The 22,088-nt window shown below is 46.2% G+C and overlaps 3 protein-coding genes across 9 annotated transcripts in view; 1 reads left to right on the top strand and 2 right to left on the bottom strand.

The window, feature by feature from the left end:
* The window catches only part of LOC125686461 (mesoderm induction early response protein 3-like), a 296,480-nt gene that overhangs the window by 85,690 nt on the left and 188,702 nt on the right, over positions 1-22,088 (top strand). For all 6 annotated transcript variants that reach the window (XR_007373804.1, XM_048930448.1, XM_048930450.1 and 3 more), the window contains 2 exons: positions 10,060-10,211; positions 10,645-10,726. Coding sequence is in view for 5 of the 6 variants with exons in the window: in XM_048930448.1 (XP_048786405.1) it covers positions 10,060-10,211; positions 10,645-10,726 (234 nt within the window). In the remaining variant the exon portion in view is untranslated. The remainder of the gene's footprint in view (positions 1-10,059; positions 10,212-10,644; positions 10,727-22,088) is intronic.
* LOC125686467 (uncharacterized) overlaps positions 1-22,088 on the bottom strand; it is a 144,983-nt gene that overhangs the window by 22,882 nt on the left and 100,013 nt on the right. The gene's annotated exons all lie outside the window — the stretch shown is intronic.
* Positions 1-22,088, bottom strand: part of LOC125686465 (uncharacterized) — a 187,120-nt gene that overhangs the window by 71,431 nt on the left and 93,601 nt on the right. The gene's annotated exons all lie outside the window — the stretch shown is intronic.

The following is a 22,088-nucleotide window of genomic DNA, read 5'->3' as shown; positions in this document are numbered from 1 at the left end:
ACCAAGGATAAGGGTTATAGAGAGTATACCAACAATGACATGGCTCCTAGAAGTTTTCATTGTTCCTAATGGGGGGGAAAAAAAAAAGCTGCCTCAGGTGTCTCGGGCCACGTTGCCTGAGCCACTGGAAGCAGAAGAATTGGCCATAACACAATTCATGGCGTGATGTGGGATGTTAATCCCCCTAGGGCCTCCGGAAGGTCTGGAGGATTGGTGGTTTTGGGGGACAGACTATTCCTGTCACCCAAACATGTTTGAAATTGGGGGTTGGGTGTCTCCCACCTTGGGAGTATAAGATGTCTATTGCCCCAGTACAGGAATACATTTTGGGTATAGATATTCTATGCGGTCTGGCTCACCTGACAACTGTGGGAGAGTTCAGACTTCAACAGAGTTCTGTCAGTTCCCATCCGGTGCAGGCAATATTAAGAGGCCGTGTGTCACGGAGTTGACCAGATCAATCTATGTCCGTGACAGGGGCGACAGGCCTTTGCCCTCCCCCCCCACCCCAGTCCCACAAAAATGGGAAGGAAGGAAGGGAGGAAAAGAGCAGCGGCAACAATCTATGGAGGAAAACTTATTTTACTATAATATCAGAATACAAAATAACACAATGTATATACAATTTAATTGAAATTGAGATTAATAAATCAGACAAGATAAGAGAGTTCCTGGGGCCGAGTCAAACCTGAAAAGCTTGGAACGGCTAGGAAAGCACCTCCAGCACCCACTGCAAGGCAGCAAGAGAGTGCCCCCCCCCCCCACCCGGAAGGGTCAGATCAAAACAAAAACAAAAACATAGAACCATGACACCGTGTGAAACATGGGCCTATTTGCCTGCCAAGACTACTCTGGATTACTCATTTAAGGCATTATAGACTCCCGGGTGGGCAAGATGAAATATCGAGAACAGTGCAGGAATTAGAAAAAGTGGGCATTAAGCGACCTGCACACTGTCCATATAATTCCCCCCATATCCATATATTCCCCCCACTGTCCTTAACTAGATAGAAAGGGGGAAGGGGTTAAAGCCAGGTCTGCTAGAGAACAGCCTGGGGAAGTGGTATTGGGATTAGGTGAGAGGCGAGGGGCTCAGCTGAGGTGCGTCTACACTAATGCACGCAGCATGGTCAACAAACAAGAAGATTTGGAAGCCATTGTGCAGCTGCCTAACTATGGAATTTAGGGAATGCTTTTATGGTACTGAGATTGTGACTGGGGACGATAACATTGAATCCCTATGGGTAAAGATCAGAGGAAGGGCTGACAAGACAGGCACCCTGGTGGGCGTCTGTTATAGACCTCCAAACCAGGATGAAGAGACAGATGAGGTATTCTATAAGCAGCTGGCACAAGCTGCACAGTCGCCAGCCCTTGTCCTCATGGGGGACTTTAACTTCCCTGACATGCTGGGAGTACAGCACAGCACAGAAGAAGCAGTCTAGGGGGTTTCTGGAATGTATAGAGGACAACTTCCTGATACAGCTGGTCAGAGAGCCCACGAGAGGAACTGCGTGGTGGTACGAGAGGTGGGAGATGTGGAGGTTGGAGGTTGTCTTGGACAGAGTGACCATGAAATGATAGATTTCTCGATTCATGGTGGAGCCTGGAGGGGAAATAGTAAAACTGCTGCCTTGGACTTCAGGAGGGCGGACTTTGAATTGTTCAAGGGACTAATAGGGGGAGTCCCCTGGCATTCAGTCTTAGCGAGTAAAGGGGTCCAAGAGAGCTGGTTGCTCTTCAAGAAGGAAGTCTTAAGGGTGCAGGAGCAGGCAGTCCCCCTGAGCTGCAAAATGAGCTGGCGGGGTAGAAGACCGGTGTGGATGAATAGGGAACTATTCTTGAGGCTCCGGGAGAAAAAGAGAATCTACCGCCTGTGGAAAGAGGGACAGGCCACTCAAAATGAATACAGGGAAGTCGTTATGATGTGTAGAGGTGAAATCAGAAAGGCAAAAGCCCAGCTTGAATTTAACCTAGCCGCTGGGGTGAAAAGGAATAAGAAACTCTTTTATAAATACATTAACAGTAAGAGGAGGACAAAGGAGAATATCCACTCTTTGCTGGATGAGGCTGGGAATGTGACCACTGAGGATAAGGAAAAGGCAGAGGTTCTGAATGCCTTCTTTACGTCTGTCTTTAAAAGTCAGACCAGTTATCCTCAGGATACTCCTCTCTCTGACCTGGTAATCTCGGCTGGGGAGCACACTAACCCCCCTGTGATTCTGGAAGAAACAGTCAGAGACCTACTCCTCCAACTGGACTGCCACAAGTCTACGGGGCCAGATGAGATCCACCCGAGAGTGCTGAGGGAACTGGCGGAGGTGATAGCCGAGCCGCTTTCCATCATCTGTCAGCACTCCTTGTGGACTGGTGAGGTCCCAGAAGACTGGAGGCTTGCCAATGTGACTCCCATTTACAAGAAAGGTCATAAGGAGGATCCCTGGAACTACAGGCCTGTTAGCCTGACCTCGGTGCCAGGGAAGGTTATGGAGCAGATTGTCTTGAGGGAGATCATGCGGCATGTGCGGGATGACCAGAGGAGCCAGCATGGGCTCATGAAGGGCAGGTCCTGTTTGACCAACCTGATCTCCTTCTATGATCTAGTGACCCATCTGGTGGATGAGGGAAAGGCTGTTGATGTGGTCTACCTAGACTTCAGCAAAGCCTTTGACACTGTCTCCCACAGCATTCTCCTGCAGAAGCTGGCAGCCCGAGGCTTGTATGGGTACACTCTTGGCTGGGTGAGGAGCTGGCTGGAGGGCCGGGCACAGAGAGTGGTGGTGAATGGAGTTAAATCCAGCTGGCGACCAGTCGTGAGTGGTGTTCCCCAGGGGTCGGCGCTGGGGCCTGTCCTCTTCAATATTTTTATTGATGACCTGGATGAGGGCATCGAGTGCACCCTCAGTAAATTTGCAGATGACACCAAATTGGCTGGAAGTGTGGATCTGCCTGGGGGTAGCGAGGCCATGCAGAGGGATCTGGACAGGCTGGAGAGCTGGGCTGAAGCCAATGGGATGAGTTTCAACAAGGCCAAATGCCAGGTCCTGCACTTTGGCTACAACAACCCCAGGTGACGCTACAGGCTTGGGGCGGTGTGGCTGGAGGACTGCGTAGAGGAAATGGACCTGGGGGTATTGATTGATGCTCGGCTGAACATGAGCCGACAGTGTGCCCAGGTGGCCAAGAAGGCCAATGGCATCCTGGCTTGCATCAGAAACAGTGTTGCAAGCAGGAGCAGAGAGGTGATTGTTCCCCTGTACTCAGCACTAGTGAGGCCGCACCTGGAGTACTGTGTCCAGTTTTGGGCCCCTCACTGCAAGAAAGACATTGAGGCCCTGGAGCGTGTTCAAAGGAGGGCAACAAAGCTGGTGAGGGGTCTGGAACACAGGCCATATGAGGAGAGGCTGAAGGAGCTGGGAATGTTCAGCCTGGAGAAGAGGAGGCTCAGGGGAGACCTCATTGCTCTCTATAACTTCCTGAAGGGAGGTTGTAGTGAGCTGGGGGTCGGCCTCCTCTCTCGTGTCATTAGTGATAGGACCAGAGGGAATGGTTTCAAGCTACTGCAGGGGAGATTCAGGCTGGACATTAGGAAGTATTACTTTTCAGAAAGGGTGGTCAGGCACTGGAATGGACTGCCCAGGGAGGTGGTGGAGTCACTGACCCTGGGGGTGTTCAAGGAAAGAGTGGATGTTGTATTGAGGGACATGGTTTAGTGGTAAGCTATTGGGAATAGGTGAACGGTTGGACTGGATGATCTTTTAGGTCTTTTTCCAACCTTGGTGATTCTGTAATTCTATATGGTCAGTGCGAAAGTCGGATGGCAGGTGGAGAATGACAGTGGATTACAGAGAATTTAATAAGGTCATGCAGCCGTACCCAACGTGTCCTTCCTAATGGACGCATTGAGTGGGGAGATAAAAGCCTCTCATTGTGTCCTAGATTTAGAAAATGCGTCCTTCAGTATCCCAATTGCTGCAGAATCACGAGATCAGTTTGTGTTTATGTGGGGAGGCAGGCAGTGGACCTTTCAGGTGCTGCCACAGGGGTACGTGCATTCACCAATGTATTGTCATAATCTAGTGGCGCGTGACCTGGCTAATTGGAAAAAACATGATGATATAAGTTAACATCATCAGATTGATGATCTGCTGACATTCAACTCACTGGAGGCAGTAGGACAGGCAGCCGATTCATTAACCGCCTATTTACAACAAAGGGGATGGGCTATAAATCCCCAAAAGGTGCAAGGTCCGGGCCTGTCTGTGAAGTTCCTGGGGGTGGTTTGGTCAGGGATGACTTAAGTACTACTTAGAGCTGTCATAGGTAAAGTTCAGGCATTCCCAGTCCCTACAATATCAAAGCAGCTGCAAGAGTTTCTAAGTATATTGGTTTACTGGCGTTCCTTTATACCTCACCTATCGCAGCTGCTAAGGCCACTGTACAGACTCACAAAAAAGGGGCAGCTATGGGACTGGGGGAAAACAGAACAGGATGCTTTCCAACAAGCAAAACTGGCAGTTAAACAAGCCCAGGCATTGGGAATATTTGGGCACTCACTGAACTGATGTCTGCCTACGGGACATTTGTTCAACATCTTCATCAATGACCTTGATGAGGGGATAATGGCCACCCTCAGCATGTTTGCTGATGAAGTTGGGAGGATTGGCTGACACGCCTGAAGGCTGTGTTGCCATTCAGCAAGACCTGGATAGGCTGGAGAGCTGGGCAAAAAAAAAAACGGATGAGGTTTAACAAAAGCAAGTGTAGAGTCTTGCATCTGGGGAGGAATAATTCCATGCACCAGTACAGGTTGGGGGATGACCTGCTGGCAGGGAGCTCTACGGAAAGGGACCTGGGTGTCCTGGTGGACGACAGGTTGGCCATGAGCCAGCAGTGTGCCCTTGTGGCCAAGAGGGCCAATGGCATCCTGGGGTGCATTAAAAAGAGCGTGTCCAGCAGGTTGAGGGAGGTGATCCTCCCCCTCTACTCTGCCCTGGTGAGGCCTCATCTGGAGTACTGCGTCCAGTTCTGGGCTCCCCAGAACAAAAAAGACAAGGATCTCTTGGAAAGAGTCCAGCGGAGGGCCACAAAGATGGTGAAGGGCCTGGAGCATCTCTCCTATGAAGAAAGGCTGAGTGAACTGGGTCTGTTCAGCCTTGAGAAAAGGAGACTGAGAGGGGACCTGATCCAGGTCTATAAATATCTAAGGTGTGGGGGGCAGAATGGCGAGGCCGGACTCTTTTCAGTGGTGAGTGGAGACGGGACAAGGGGAAACGGCTGGAAACTGCAGCATAGGAAGTTCCGCACAAACATGCGCAAGAACTTCTTTACAGTGAGGGTGACGGAGCACTGGAACAGGCTGCCCAGGGAGGTGGTGGAGTCTCCTTCTCTGGAGATGTTCAAGACCTGCCTGGATGCCTACCTGTGCGACCTGGTTTAGGGAACCTGCTTTGGCAGGGGGGTTGGACTCGATGATCTCTGGAGGTCCCTTCCAACCCCTAAAATTCTGTGATTCTGTGACACCTCAAGTCATCGAGAGCGACCTAGGGACTCATTTTACTGGTGCAACAATACAGCGCTGGGCAGAAGAAAATAACATTGGTGATTCCACCTGCCATATAATCCAATAGGGGCAGGCCTCATCGAACGTTATAACGGTATTATTAAGGCTGCCCTGAAGACAGACTCCCAGTCCCTGCAGGGGTGAATGAAAAGGCTCTATGAAACCTTGCGGGACCTGAATGAAAGACCCCGCTATATCAGACCCAGTGCCCTGAGAATGTTGCAGACAAGATGGGCCACCCTGCTTAGGATCCAAATTACGGGCACTGATCATCAGGTAAGACCCCAGATTGGTAATGAAAATAATCTTCTGTTCCCTGCCCCTGAAAATTTAGAGCCGGGTACCCATAAAATACAATGGCCCTGGAAGGTGCAGGTAGGACCCAAGTGGAGTGGCCTACTTGGAACTTGGGGGAGACTGTTGTATGTGGGAGGCTGTATAGCCAAGATGTTATAATCACAATATAATTGTGTATAATCAATAGATATCAAGATGTTATAATCGCAATATAATCAAGAGAGTAAGGCAAAGCAGACAACGATCACAAAAAGAGAATAAGTGGAAGAGCTTAACCTTGGGTTAAGCTCACCAAAGGACACCAAAAGAGGGGATCTCCAGAAGAGATCCTTCCCCTCTGGTAGCCAGCTCTTAAATAGGTCCAGGAGAGGTGGAGCCAGGCTCCCCCCCTTCCAGTAGCACAGGTGAATTGCCTTCACCTGTGCTCCTCTGGCTGACTCATGGCTCACCTCAGGTGATCAATCAGAGGTTCAGGCTGTGACTCAGCAGTTCCCATACAGAGGCTCAGTAGTCTCTCCATTAATAGGTACATGGCCTACTGATATTGTGGTCAACACTCCGGTCTTTATTGCTAAAGGGACCCCCATCATGTCCCTGTGGCAGATCAGGACACCTCCTTTGGTGCCTGATATCATTATACAGCCGCAGATATCCGGCCAGATGGTGTGGTACAGGCGGCCAGGACGTGCCTGAGTACAAGCGGAAGTGTTGACCCAGGGTAGAAATAGGGTCTGTATCTTGCCCTGGAGAGCAGACCTTCCCCTCCTGGTACCCCTGAAACATCTGTATTACTCCCCGTGAGTCTGTGAGCCTTCAGGACCACTGGAAGGAACAAAATGCCATCAAGCGTTCCAGTGTTGCTGTCAGATCACGTACAACACCCGGTGATGGTCTGCATGGGACTGATGGAAAATAGGACGGACCTGCACCTCAGGACCTCATGCCTCCAGTCACATCATCGAGCACTGGCCCATAAAAGAATATCAACCTTCACTGATCGTCACTTGTCTTGAATTGTACCAAAATACGTTGTGATGGAAATTGTATAAGCATTGTGATATAGCGGGTCTCTGTATTAGGGAAAGCTTACCCTTTAGTCAACCTGATCATTGGTTCATGCTGTGAAGGGGTGGAGTGTATGGGAACTGCTGAGTCACGGCCTGAACCTCTGATTGATCACCTGAGGCAAGCAATGAGTCAGCCAGAGGAACACAGGTGAAGGCAATTCACCTGTGCTGCAGGAAGGGGGGGAGCCTGGCTCCACCCCTCCTAGACCTATTTAAGAGCTGGCTGCCAGTGGGAAGGGATCTCTCTCTGGAGATCGTTTCTCTGGTGGTTTGTAGTGAGCCCAGGATGTGGGTAAGCATTCTGTCTGTTCTCTTTTTGTGTTAACCTGTTTAGCCAAATTGTCTTGTTTATTTCATAATTGTAACATATTTATATTAAACATAGCAATATTTATTGGTTATGCACTTGGTTGCATATAAACACAATTCCACAACACAAAAACATCACGTTAATAAGAGGCCAATAAGTTTCAAAAGGTATAATGGCCTTTAATCCCTTATACAGCACTCCTAAACTAAAGAACAGAGTCATAACTGGCAGTTGCTAAAAAGGAAGGAAAAAAAAACAGCCAAAAAAAACAAAAACCACTTGGTACAGTGTTGAGTTTGGCAAACTGCCCAGACTACAATCTTATTTATGTAGGTCAGTGTAGCTACTAGTGCTTTATATGTTTCCAACTTAAAGATATCCTTTTTGTTCCGCTAATGTTAAAAGCTTCAGATTGCCCACATTCTCCGCTAGAAACCTGTCACAGAGTTATCTAGATCAACCTATGCCTGTGACAGGAGGCAGTAGGCTTATGGACTCCCTGGCCCCAAAGTGGGAAGGGAAAAGGGGTAGGGTTGGGAGATGAGAGCTGGGCCCAAAAACAGAACAGTTGCAATGATCTAAGGAGGAAAATTTAAATTTACTGAATATGATATCAGAATGCAAGATAATGTAATACAATCTAATTGAAATTGAGGCTAATAAAATCAATTAAAATGAGAGAGTGTCCAAAAACCAAAAAGCTTACTTAGTACTGATGGTGCACAGCTGGGGAGTACATCCACGCTCTACCAGGCTGTGAAAGAGCTGGAGAGCAAGATTCTGTGACTTCTTCCCGTGGCCTCTCTGAATGTGAAGTCTCCTGGGATATGTAGTTGTTCTTTTCTGAGAGCCAGGTATCTGGAAAGTTGTCAGTCCACAGAACTGGAGTATTAACTGTTGTACTTCACATGATGTTATCATGTGGAATACCAATAACAAAATTATAAAACTATGACTTACATTGGTTCCAACTTCTGATCATTTCTTATACAGTGTGCATTAGTGTAAAGGCACTTCAGCTGGGCTTTCTGACACACTACCTTTATAGAAGAGCCCTCCCTCAAAACTCTGAAAGAAATCTGAAGTTTTCCCCCACTGCTTCCTGAAGGGACACAAGAAGGTTTCGAATGGGGGGTTGACAACATTACCTCCTCTGAGTTTCCAGGAGATCCTACAGGACAGTTTGGAAGTTTTTCCCTGCAATTTCCTACAGTGACAACGTCCCCAAGCCCTTCTCTGTCCCATTGACCTTCACCCTCTTCCCTCATCAAATCTAGTTGAAATTTCTGAACTACTCACTCCAGCCTAGTGAGCATCATTTTATCCACTTCCCCCTTACCTAGTTGAAAGCTCTCTCAATGAGCCTTGCCAGCTCCTGGGTTAGGATCCACTTTTCTGTCAGAGACAGGTGAGACCCATCTGCAGCCATCAGGACAGGAGCCGAGTAAACCTCCCCATGGTCAAAGAACCCGAAGTTTCTGTGGTAGCACCAACATTTCAGCTGCTTATTCAAAGCCTGTGTTTTCCTAGACTACTCTATATCCCTCACCATCCCCCAGAAGGGAGAGAGGAAAATACCACTTGTGTTCCCTCTCCCTCAACCATTTGCCCTAAACCCCTGAAATCTCTTTTGGTTGCTCACAGGTTTCCTTGATCAGTTTCATCACTGCCTGCTTGAACTATCAATAATGGGTAGTAATCAGAGGAGTGAATCCTCCTGGGAGTTTTTTGGTGATTTTTCTGATGTTGTCTCCCTGGGGCCCACACACCTCCCTATGAGTCAGGTCAGGTCTGCATATGGGACCCTCTGTTCCCCTGAGAAGGGAATAGCCTACCATAATTACCCTTCTATCTTACAATATAATACTTAAATTTTAAAAGTAATATCCTACACTCTTTTACTGTAAACTGTAGATCGTTTGTTGAAAACAGCTAAATGAAACTGAGTAGATTTGCTACTTTGTTTAAAGGAAGATGATATATATATACATGTCATTTGACTTGAATCATGTAGTAGTCAACAAGATGATCTGATGTGTGGAATCACACTCTATAACCACAAAGTAGTTATAAAGTGGGTATGTTTTTATTCAGTGCCGTGCACATACCAGGTGCAAAGGGGGTAGCCCCTTCCTAGCCTGCATGCCAAAAGCAGGTAAACAACTTTATTTATAGAAGTGATACATGTATATTCATAGTATTTCTAAGACAAGGAGTGGTTATTATAATTACTTCTGGCAATTCATTGCAATATTCCATGCTCATTCTATGCCCTGAACTCTACCCCTAATTAATGCTTTTGCACATGCATGTTGCCTCCTGGTAGTTGTCCCAGTGGTCGTGGGGATGAAGGCCATATGTCATCTTTGTGGTGTACTTCTGACCCCAGTGTAGTTTGAGGAAGTATTCCAGCTTCAACTGGTTCAGTTTCTAGGAAGGTTTCTATGATGTGGCTCCTTGGACCAATCAGCAGGTTCCTTGGGTTAGGGTTAATGTACCCCTATGTCTTTACCATTGTTCATGATCAACTACTTTTACAATTTTAACGGTATAACAAATTAGCCCTTTATTCAATCCTCTGTAAAGGTTGTCTAAAGAGTTCTGTTCATTATTTCATACTCGTGGAAGCTGAATCTCTTCACCATACCACACTGCAGAGTACTTCTCTCAATGACGGCTTTTGGGCAAAAAATGAGCTGCAATTTACAATTGGCATTTGATTTGATTTTTTTCTGTGTTCTTGTTTGTCTTTCTGAAATAGCTTTTTATTATGTAGTCTTAAAAATGTCATACCTGATGTTAATGCATTTCTGTTTTAACAGCCTATGAAAATGAAGACCATTTACTTTGGAATCCTGATGTGATCTCAGAAAATAAAGTTAAAGAATACCTTTTTGAAAGCTACGTAAGAACAGGAAATTTAAAAATGATTGGCAGTATTCCTGAAGGACTACAAACACGGGACAATGAACAAGTATGTTTTATATCCTGTTCCATTTGTGACACATTGCTTTGTAATTAACATGTTCTCTTTCTTTGCTTGTATTATAAAGGCAGCAATACTCGATTTCTTTATTGTTGCTTTTAGATTAGGTATTATGGGTCAGGATCTTAAAGTTATGAATATTTGAATGTTGGCAGTGTTGTGATCTGACATATTTCTGATTGCCATGCTCTTGACAAATACAGCTTTTTTAGTAATTGCATATAATATTTTAAATTTAATTAAACCTTGTCTCAACTTTTGGATGGTTTTGCTTTTGGCTGTTTTTATCATGTATTAAAAAAGAAAGAGACAATGTCTGTTATGCAGTGATATGTGGTGTGCTCACTGAAAAGCTAGTTTTAGAAGTTTACGTTGGATATTTGCAAACTTTGACTCTTTTTAAAAAGACTTTATTTTGTAGGCACTGTACGAACTTCTCAAGAGTAGACATAATGTTAAAGAAGCAATTGAGAGATACTGTTCAAATGGAAAGGCATCTCAGGGTAAGAAAGAGTACCTGATTTCCCAAAAATGTGTGTTTGAAAATAATTTAAAATCTATGCAAAAAATAAACAAACAAACAAAACCGTGAATAAGAATCAGATTGACAAGGATATCCCTTTCCATTATGTCTTTAGCATAGATTAGGTATAATCTGACTGGTGGCCATCAGGAAGTTTATGCTAGAGAAGTTTGCAAACTTGTATAGAGTTTGCGGGATCAGCTTTTACACCTTTTTTCCCTTCCTTTCCTCCACTGCTGTAACGAGAATTGCACAGACAGAGGGATGGGCAGGAAGCTGTGATTTTGCTCCCATAAGGGAGTATTCACCCACTTCACAGTACCTTTCTGAGACTATGATCAACTATAATCTGATGATATTTATACCAGAATCAGGAAAAGAGAAATAGCTATATAAATGAGCCCCTCTCTTCCTCACTTCATTAATATTGTTGTATGTCAACCCTAAACTAGATCCACTACATTCTGCAGGTTTTTGACAGAAGGTGGAGAATTTGAAGTGGAAAATGAACTTCTGTCTTGCTTGTCCCTCACTTTATTACTCCCTTAAATGAAAATCAGAGTTGATCAGAGTTAGCAAAGACAGTTGTTGTGTTTTAACACACATGTTGCATAAAGCAGAAATGGACTATGAACCCTGCTATAAGTCAATATTCTAGCAGATATTCCCTACTCAGAATTGGATCCAAAGGAAACTGGAGTGTTTTCAAGTTAGGTGCTGTGAAATCTAAGTATCTAAGGTACAGCTGACTGGGACAATAAGGAATATCAAAGCAGTGCTTAAGAAAGCTCCGTTCAGTATCTAAAGGGGAGCTACAAGAAAGAAGGGGGCAGTATCTTTAGCAGGGTCTACAGTGATAGGATGAGGGGAAATGGTTTAAAAATAAAAGAGGGTAGATTTAGGTTGGGTATAAGGAAAAAGACTTTTACAGTGAGGGTGGTGAGGCACTGGGACAGGCCTAGAGGTGTGGTGGAAGCCCCATCACCAGAGACAGGCTGGACCAGGCTCTGAGCAACCTGATCTAGCTGTAGATGACCCTGTTCATTGAAGGGGAGTTGGACTAGATGACCTTTAAAGGTCCCTTTCAGCTCTAAGGATTCTATAATTCTAAAAAGAGATTTTGCCTAGAGTTAAATAATAAGGAAATACCAGTTGCAAGACTATGTCTTAAATAGAATCATAGAATCATAGAATCACAAGGTTGGAAAGGACCTATAAGATCATCTAGTCCAATCATCCACCCATTACCATTGCTACCACAAGCTACTAAACCATATCTCTTAGCTCCCGTGCCTCTCTAGGATTTCAATTCCTGTTCTGGGATTGATAAATATCTATGCCCATTTGTGGTTCAGAGCCCCATATTCTGTCCTAAGGACTACTACTCATGCTCGCCACCCCCTCAAGTCAGATGAAAATTATAGTATCCTCATTAAAAATGGTAAGCAATGATAATGCTGTCAGTGCCTGTCTTTTAGAGTAACAGTTATGCTATGATGTACTTTACCTGCTGAAGTTCACTGCTACTCTCAAGATGAAAGTTAAAAATTCACATTTCCCAAGATATTTTCTTAAAGGTGAAACTTTCCATGGAGATCTCTTTTCTTTAAAGTTTGAGAACTCTGGAGAAAGGAGTACAAAATTAAAGGAGTGAGAAAGAAAGAAAATGACTGTGTAGTCAGATGATTGTCACCTTCATATGGGAGCAGAAAGGTCTTTGTTCTAGTGCCTGCTTACAGAAACATATTGCGACCTTGTTTTTTTTCCACTCATTGACATTAAATGATAGTTGAACAGAAATTTTTTGAATTACTGTTATGAATGCAAGATGCCTGAAAATCCCTCCTTTATTATAAGTAGGTCCCTCCAAAAGTAATGCCTCCTATTTATTTCCATGGACTCCACAGCAGCTTTCCATCTATGATACTTTCCCACAGTATGGCAGGATCCATCAGTGAATAAGGCATATTTCTTTTCATTCTCTGGCAATTCATGGTATACTGGGGCCCCTTCAGCATGTGTTACCTCTTCTCCTGGTGTTGTTCCAAAATTTTTGCCTTCAGGCCAGTCCATGATCACTTCCAAGATTCCTGGATGACTGGGGATACCCATTTGTGCCCGTTGTGTAATCAATGCAATCCACTTACTCCAAGTAGCATCAGTAGCATGGTGTATGGAGGGGGCCTTCCCTTTAAACATCCAATTCAACACCAGCAGTCAAGGTGCTAAAAGGAGCTGTGTTTCAGTACCAATCACTTCTGAAGATGCTCAAACCCGCTCATATGCTGCTGATATCTCCTTTTCAGGTGAAGTATACTGTTCTTCAGATCCCCTGTATCCTCGACTTCAAAACCCAGGAGGTTGACCTCAGGTCTCTCTTGAGGTTCTTTGCCAAAGGCTCCAAGTGGGGCCTTTCTCCCTGGCTGCACTGTAGAGCAAGTTTTTTACATTGTGTCCCATCCAGACTGGTCCCAGGGCTACTGTATAGTCTGTTTCCTGCTTAATTTGTATTAATTAAGCCAATGGCTTACTGGGGTGCATTAAAAAGAGCGTGGCCAGCAGGTCAAAGGAGGTGATCCTTCCTCTCTACTCTGCCCTGGTAAGACCTCATCTGGAGTACTGCGTCCAGTTCTGGGCTCCCCAGTACAAAAAAGACAGGGATCTCTTGGAAAGAGTCCAGCGGAGGGCCACGAAGATGGTGAAGGGCCTGGAGCATCTCCCCTATGAAGAAAGGCTGAGTGAACTGGGTCTGTTCAGCCTTGAGAAAAGGAGACTGAGAGGGGACCTGATCCAGGTCTATAAATATCTAAGGTGTGGGGGGCAGAATGGCGAGGCCCGACTCTTTTCAGTGGTGAGTGGAGACAGGACAAGGGGAAACGGCTGGAAACTGCAGCATAGGAAGTTCCGCACAAACATGCTCAAGATCTTCTTTACAGTGAGGGTGACAGAGCACTGGAACAGGCTGCCCAGGGAGGTGGTGGAGTCTCCTTCTCTGGAGATGTGCAAGACCTGCCTGGATGCCTACCTGTGCGACCTGGTGTAGGGAACCTGCTTTGGCAGGGGGGTTGGACTCGATGATCTCTGGAGGTCCCTTCCAACCCCTACAATTCTGTGATTCTGTGATTCTGTAATTTGCTCAAAAGCCTGCTGCTGCTTAGAGCCTTATACAAAAATGTTCTTCTTCCACATTACTTGATGGAAGGGGCTTACAATAAAGCTATAGTCTGGAGTATGTATTCTCCAAAAACCCACTATACCTACTTACTAGTTGCCGGAGGCATAGCAGTGATTTTGGTGATTACATCTGTCAGAATGGGACAATGTTGATCTTGCCATTTTATTCCTAGGGTATTCCTTTGCTGGTCCTTTAACTTCATTTAACAGAGAAACTGGCTTGCAGAGGGATTTGGATTATATTTTTTCTTGTGACGTACTCAGTTCTGGAGCTGATGCATTCCACACTGAAGCAGGGAATTGCTTCTGCTGGTTGAGGGGTAGCCCTGTCAGGGAGCAGCCACTGGGCGCCATTGTCCTTCACATGGCAGCGGCATTCTGACATCTGAGAGCGGAGCCAGGACCATCAACAGGATCATCCCCTGCGTGTATAAAACCTGCCACTAGGCAATTGAGTGACTAAGGAGCAATGTGAACAGGACAGGCAAACAGGACGTTGCACATCAGAAGGGCACTCAGCAGTTTTGTGCAGGGCAGGTGAGCAGGAAGGGCAATGAGTATCTTTCCACACGGGAGATTGGCTCACCTATTGGCTGCCTCCCTGACAACAAATCCAGTTGTGGTCTCCACTTGGTAGAAAGCTCTGGCAAGAAAGAATGTGATGACTCAGAGTGCCCACCTGAAAATGTGGCAGTTCAAGTCTCTAGCTGCAGCAAGTGCCTGAGCCTGTTGCTGCTGATGACTGGTGGCAAGAATTCCACCTGTGTGAGGTGTGAGCAAATGGATGATCTGCTCAGTATGGTAGCGAAGCTCAAGGAGGAGGTGGAGAAACTAAGGAGAATCAAAGAGTGCGAACAGGAGATAGGTTGGTGGAGTAACTCTGCTAAAATTGCAAGAAAGACACTGGGGTGATACCCCCAAATGGTGATGGACCACCTCTCCTGCCATTCTCAAACAGAGGGAGGCAATTTAAGGGAAGAAGAGTAGAAATAGATTCCAGCTTGGCATCACAGGCAACCCCCATGCTGACCTACCTCGGTTCCCCAGATGCCCCACCATAATAGGTTTGAGGCTCTGGAACTTGAGGGAGAGGTAAGTCAGGTTGTGGTGTGAGATCCACCCTTGAGGTTGTCTAGGGTGACACAGTCGACTCCACACCTCAAGACTGTCTCCACCAAGAAGAAAAGAAAGGTGATTGTCGTAGGTGACTCCTTTCTGAGAGGAACAGAGGACCCTTTATGTCAGCCCGACCCTACAGGGAAGTGTGCTGCCTCCCTGGGGCTCAGGTGAGGGAGATTTCTAGGAAACTTCCAAGTCTGATTCACCCCTCTTATTATCCTTTATAGATAGTTCAGGCTGGCAGCAATGAAGTCACTGAGAGAAGCCTGAGGATTATCAAAAAGGACTTCAGAGAACTGGGGCAGTTAGTGGATGTCACGGATTTGACCAGATCAATCTATGTCCGTGACAGGGGTGACAGGCCTCTGCCCTCCCCCCCCCCCCCCACCCCAGTCCCACAAAAATGGGAAGGAAGGAAGGGAGGAAAAGAACAGCGGCAACAATCTATGGAGGAAAACTTATTTTACTATAATATTGGAATACAAGATAACACAATAGATACAATTTAATTGCAATTGAGATTAATAAATCAGACAAGATGAGAGAGAGAGAGAGTTCCCGGGACCGAGTCAAACCTGAAAAGCTTGGAACGGCTAGGAAAGCACCCTCCAGCACCCACTGCTAGGCAGCAAGAGAGCGCCCCCCCCACCCGGAAGGGTCAGATCCCGTGACTTCTGTAATGTACAGGGATAGGTAGCTGGGATTGGGGCAGTGACACTTTAATGCCCCGTACACTACATGATGTTTTGATGTGGAATACTGAAACCCAAAATAAAACAAACAAACAAACAAAAAACGTAGAACCATGACATTCCACCCCTTATTCTACATCATTACATCATGCTTAAAATATATATACATATATACAAACAAAAAATGATTATAATGCATTACACACACATAGCTATACATATATATATATACATACAATTAGTAACTGCACTCCCCTGCCATCAAGTTTCCCTGTGGTACACACTGGACATCCCCATTCTTCTGCATTACCCACCAAGTGGATCCTGGTCTCTGGGCAAAAACTGTACCACGGAGAGGTTTGCCCTTTCCAGAAGCTGGAAGAACCCAAACTGCCTTTCCTAACATGTTCTTTACATGTACAACAGGGACTTTATCTCCCTCTACGGTATGTAGGGAACTGGATTGGTTAGGACCATCACGATTGATAGATCCTCTGGTATTGACTAACCAGGTGGCTTCTGCCAAATGCTTCTCCCAGTGCTTAAATGTTCCGCCACCCAGTGCTTTTAGCATCGTTTTTAACAATCCATTGTATCGTTCAATTTTACCAGAGGCTGGTGCATGATAGGGAATATGGTAAATCCACTGAATGCCATGATCTTTGGCCCAAGTATTTACAAGAGAATTTTTGAAATGAGTCCCATTATCTGACTCAATCCTTTCTGGGGTGCCATGTCGCCACAGGACTTGTTTCTCGAGACCCAGTATGGTGTTTCGGGTGGTAGCATGGGGTACTGCATATGTTTCGAGCCACCCAGTGGTTGCCTCCACCATAGTAAGCACATAATGCTTACCATTGCGAGATCGTGGCAAGGTGATATAATCAACCTGCCATGCCTCCCCATATTTGTACTTTTGCCATCGCCCTTCCTCCCAGAGGGGTTTCATCCTCTTGGCATGTTTGATGATGGCACATGTTTCACAGTTATGAATAACCTGTGCAATGGCATCCATAGTTAAGTCCACCCCTCGGTCTCTAGCCCATTTGTATGTTGCATCTCTCCCTTGATGACCTGAGGTCTCATGGGCCCACCGAGCCAGAAATAATTCACCCTTGTTCTGCCAGTCCAGGTCTATTTGAGCCACCTCAATTCTGGCAGCTCGATCTACCTGATGGTTATTTTGCTGTTCTTCAGTAGCCCGACTCTTGGGCACATGAGCATCTACATGGCGCACCTTTACAACTATAGTCTTTGTTCGGGCAGCAATGTCTTTCCACAGTTCAGCAGCCCAAATAGGTTTACCCCTTCTTTGCCAGTTATTTTGCTCCCACTGCTGTAACCACCCCCATAAGGCATTTGCTACCATCCACGAGTCAGTGTAAAGATAGAGCATTGGCCACCTCTCCCGCTCAGCGACATCTAAGGCCAGTTGGACAGCCTTTACCTCTGCAAATTGGCTCGATTCTCCTTTCCCTTCAGTGGCCTCTGCAACTCGTCGTGTGGGGCTCCACACAGCAGATTTCCATCTGCGATGCTTTCCCACAATACGACACGATCCATCTGTGAACAGGGCATATTTCTTTTCTTTTTCTGGTAGTTCATTGTATGGTGGGGCTTCTTTAGCACGTGATACTTCTTCTCCTGGTGGTGTTCCAAACTTTTTACCTTCAGGCCAGTCCATGATGACTTCTAGGATTCCTGGACGGCTGAGGTTCCCCATCCGCGCTCGCTGTGTAATCAACGCAATCCACTTACTCCAAGTGGCATCAGTAGCATGATGGGTGGAGGGAACCTTTCCTTTAAACATCCAGTTCAGCACTGGCAGTCGAGGTGCCAGAAGGAGCTGTGTTTCAGTACCGACTACTTCGGAAGCAGCCCGAACCCCCTCATATGCAGCTAAGATCTCCTTTTCAGTTGGAGTGTAGTGCTCTTCAGACCCTCTGTACGCCCGACTCCAGAATCCCAGGGGTCGGCCTCGTGTCTCTCCTGAGGCTCTTTGCCACAAACTCCAAGTGGGACCGTTCTCTCCAGCAGCGGTATAGAGGATGTTCTTTATACCCTGTCCCGTCCGTACTGGCCCTAGGGCCACGGCACGGGCTATCTCCTGTTTAATCTGTTCAAAAGCCTGCTGCTGCTCAGGGCCCCATGTAAACTCATTTCTCATTCGTGTCACATAATAAAGGGGGCTTACAATGAGGCTGTAGTTTGGAACATGCATTCTCCAAAAGCCCACTGCACCCAGAAAAGATTGTGTCTCTCTTTTGCTAGTGGGTGGAGACATGGCAGTGATTTTGTCGATCACATCTGTCGGGATGTGACAACGGCCATCTTGCCACTTTATGCCTAGGAATTGAATCTCCTGGGCAGGTCCTTTCACTTTGCTTCGCTTAATAGCAAAACCAGCACTCAGAAGAATTTGGATCATTCGCTCTCCTTTTGTAAAGACTTCTTCTGCTGTATCGCCCCACACAATGATGTCATCAATGTACTGCAGGTGCTCAGGAGCGCTGCCTTGTTCCAATACAGTTTGGATCAACCCATGGCAAATGGTCGGGCTGTGTTTCCACCCCTGGGGCAAACGGTTCCAGGTATACTGAATGCCCCTCCATGTGAAAGTGAACTGTGGCTTACATTCTTTGGACAAAGGGATGGAAAAGAAGGCATTAGCAATGTCAATGGTGGCATACCATTTGGCCGGTCTTGATTCCAGTTCATACTGGAGTTCTAACATGTCCGGCACAGCAGCACTCAGTGGGGGTGTGACTTCATTCAGGCCACAGTAGTCCACCGTCAGCCTCCATTCTCCACTGGCTTTACGCACTGGCCATATGGGGCTGTTAAAAGGCGAGTGAGTTTTGCTGATCACTCCCTGGCTCTCTAGTTGACGAATTAACTTATGAATGGGGAGCAAAGAATCCCTGTTGGTGCGGTACTGACGCCTGTGCACCGTTTTTGTAGCAATCGGTACCTGTTGCTCTTTTACTCGCAGCAGCCCCACAACAGATGGATCTTCTGACAGGCCAGGCAAAACAGACAGCTGCTTAATGTTGTCTGCATCCACAGCAGCTATTCCAAAGGCCCACCGATACCCCTTAGGATCCTTGAAATGCCCCCTTCTGAGATAATCAATACCTAGTATACATGGAGCCCCTGGGCCCGTCACAATAGGATGTTTTTGCCAGTCCTTACCAGTGAGGCTTATCTCAGCCTCCAACACAGTCAATTCTTGAGAGCCCCCGGTCACTCCAGAAATATGGATTGATTCTGTCCCTTGGTGACTCGAGGGCATCAGAGTGCACTGTGCACCAGTGTCCACCAGGGCCTTATATTTCAGTGGTTCTGATGTGCCAGGCCATCGAATCCACACAGTCCAATATACTCTATTATCCCTTTCCCCCCCCTGACTGAGGGCAGGGCCCCTCTATTCATTACCTGTGGTAACTGGAGCAACTGCACTGGTGGTTGATCTGCTTTGTAATTCTTTCACCCGGGCTCGTAGTACAGGAGTAGGTTGACCGTGCCACTTCCCCATGTCTTCTCCATGGTCACGTAGGTAATACCATAAGGTAACTCGCGGTGTATTATTCCTTACTTGAGCCGGAGTGCGTTTGCTTCTAACAGCTGAGATCTTTGATGGTGCACGTGAGAAGGAAGGTTCATCGTCTTTAGCTAGGTGGGCTTGCATACATTTCATCATATTCTTCATCTCCTTCATTAGACTCTTTTGATTATCCTGATCTTCATCAAGCGTCTCTGATACTGTTACAGGTTTGTCACGGTTAATCAGTTGAGACATTTGCTCCCGCGTTTCATTCAGTTGATCGGTCACTTTTGAGATAGCGGCTACAGCAGCATGAATGGGGGATAGCAACTGCTGATAGTTTTGGAGCGTAAGAATTAATTCATAAACTAAGGGTGTTCTCTGTTGTTCCTGGTATCTGTCACATGCTGACGTTAGTGTAGCGGCATATTTGTCCGGCGCTGTTGTCACGAGTTTCTGCCATATCTCAGGCGTCGTCCTCACTCTTTCAGGGTCGCGGTTTTGTTGTGGGTGGTTAGGAACAAAGTTAGGGTCATACAACATTTCCACCACGCCTATTTCCCTCAAATACTGGATACCCTTTTCAACTGTATCCCATTTTTTCATTGCAATCTTCAAGCCATTTTTGAAGGGATACTTTTCCTTCACGGCTATTAACACTCGTTCCCAGAGGGAGGCAGCCTCATCCGAACATCGACTAATTCCTCTATCAATAGCTGGATCTCTGGCAATGGCACCTAGTTGGCGAGCTTCATTACCATCCAGAGACAAGCTATGGGCCCCACTGTCCCAACAGCGAACCAACCAGGAAACAATACTTTCATTCAGGCGCCGTGTGAACTCCTTTCTTGAACCTTGGATTTCAGTCATCTTTAGAGGCCGGCGAGTAGTAATAGAGACTTCCTCTTCATCACTCTCTTCTGCATGTCTCTTAGTTTTCGCTTTTGCCTTTCGCGATGGTGGTGGTTCTGAGGAGGGCCCCTCGCCTGGATCTTCCTCCTCCTCCTCCTCTTCTTCTCTTTTTCGTTCAAGACGTGAAGACACTCGTTTCCATTTCTTGCCCTCCACAGGAGCAACCGGTATTGTTACTGGTGTCTCCTGTGATTGATTAGATTTGACTTGGGGATTTTCCCCTTTGGCTTGAACCTCAGCTCGGAAACTCTCTCTCTCCAGAATGGTATTATATAGGGCACGGTAAGCACAAGCCAAACCCCAAATAAGTTGTACCTCCTTAGATTTATGTAAGCCACATAGTCCCTGACTCAAATACTGGCTTAGTTTCTCAGGATCCCACAGGTGTTCAAGAGTAAAATCCCATGACACTGCGGGTCCCCATGCTTCTAAGACCTTTCCTAAACCTCTCCATATCCCCTGCCAGTCATCATTCTCTAGTTTTGGAGAAGACTCCTTCCCCTTATTACGAATGAATTGGAATACATTCAGGAGAACTGATGACACGCACACCAACATGACTATTAATTCAGGATTCAAAAAACGTTTGACAAACCGAGAAGAAAACCCGGAGACTGGTCTGAACATCGTGTTGTTTGTAAAATTAGCTATTCCATTTGGGATGTAGTTGTTTGTGAAATTAGCCATTCCTTCTGGGATGTAGTTGTTTGAGAAATTAGCCATTCCTTCTGGGATGTAGATGTCAAAGTTCAAATCATACCACATTGCAAATAGGTAAAACATAGGTGTCTCCATCAGTGCCCTTAGGTAGTTATATATGAATGCAATTCCACAACACGTAAGTGTGAGATGGATTATTGGCCAGTAGGTTGTGACTAACACCATTGCTTTAAATCCTTTACCCAGCACCCCCACGATAACGAGTGGGTTCATCGCTGGTGCTTGCTAAAAAAGGGTTAATGAATTGAAGCTAACAAGAGGAGGGGAAAAAAAAGGAAAAAAGGCACTACTCAGACTAAGTAGTGCTCAAAGTTTACAAATATCCCAGAATACTGGCAGTACGCCTAATCTTTCAAGGTCAGGTTTTCCAGCACAGAAACCTGAACTACTGATAATGCTCCCTAACGAAGCTCTCTAAGAGCAGAGAGAAAAAGAGATTCGTTCAAAAAGCTAAAAAGCAGTCGCCCCACGTTGGGCGCCAAAAATCTGCCACGGATTTGACCAGATCAATCTATGTCCGTGACAGGGGCGACAGGCCTCTGCCCTCCCCCCCCCCCCCCCCACCCCAGTCCCACAAAAATGGGAAGGAAGGAAGGGAGGAAAAGAACAGCGGCAACAATCTATGGAGGAAAACTTATTTTACTATAATATTGGAATACAAGATAACACAATAGATACAATTTAATTGCAATTGAGATTAATAAATCAGACAAGATGAGAGAGAGAGAGAGTTCCCGGGACCGAGTCAAACCTGAAAAGCTTGGAACGGCTAGGAAAGCACCCTCCAGCACCCACTGCTAGGCAGCAAGAGAGCGCCCCCCCCACCCGGAAGGGTCAGATCCCGTGACTTCTGTAATGTACAGGGATAGGTAGCTGGGATTGGGGCAGTGACACTTTAATGCCCCGTACACTACATGATGTTTTGATGTGGAATACTGAAACCCAAAATAAAACAAACAAACAAACAAAAAACGTAGAACCATGACAGTGGATGGAGCAGGCATACAGGTTGCATTTTCCTCTATCCCTTCAGTGGCAGGGAAGGATACTAAAAGGAGCAGGAAAACTCATCTCATGAACACATGGCTGGGAGGCTGGTGCAAACACAAGAATTTTCAATTTTTGACCATGGAGTGGTCTACTCGGCACCTGGCCTGATGGATGCAGATGGGTCTTGTTTG

Source organism: Lagopus muta, chromosome W (genome assembly GCF_023343835.1).
Source record: "Lagopus muta isolate bLagMut1 chromosome W, bLagMut1 primary, whole genome shotgun sequence".
Taxonomy (NCBI): domain Eukaryota; kingdom Metazoa; phylum Chordata; class Aves; order Galliformes; family Phasianidae; genus Lagopus; species Lagopus muta.
Note: the sequence above shows the minus strand (reverse complement) of the source record. Positions and strands in the feature narration are given on the sequence as shown.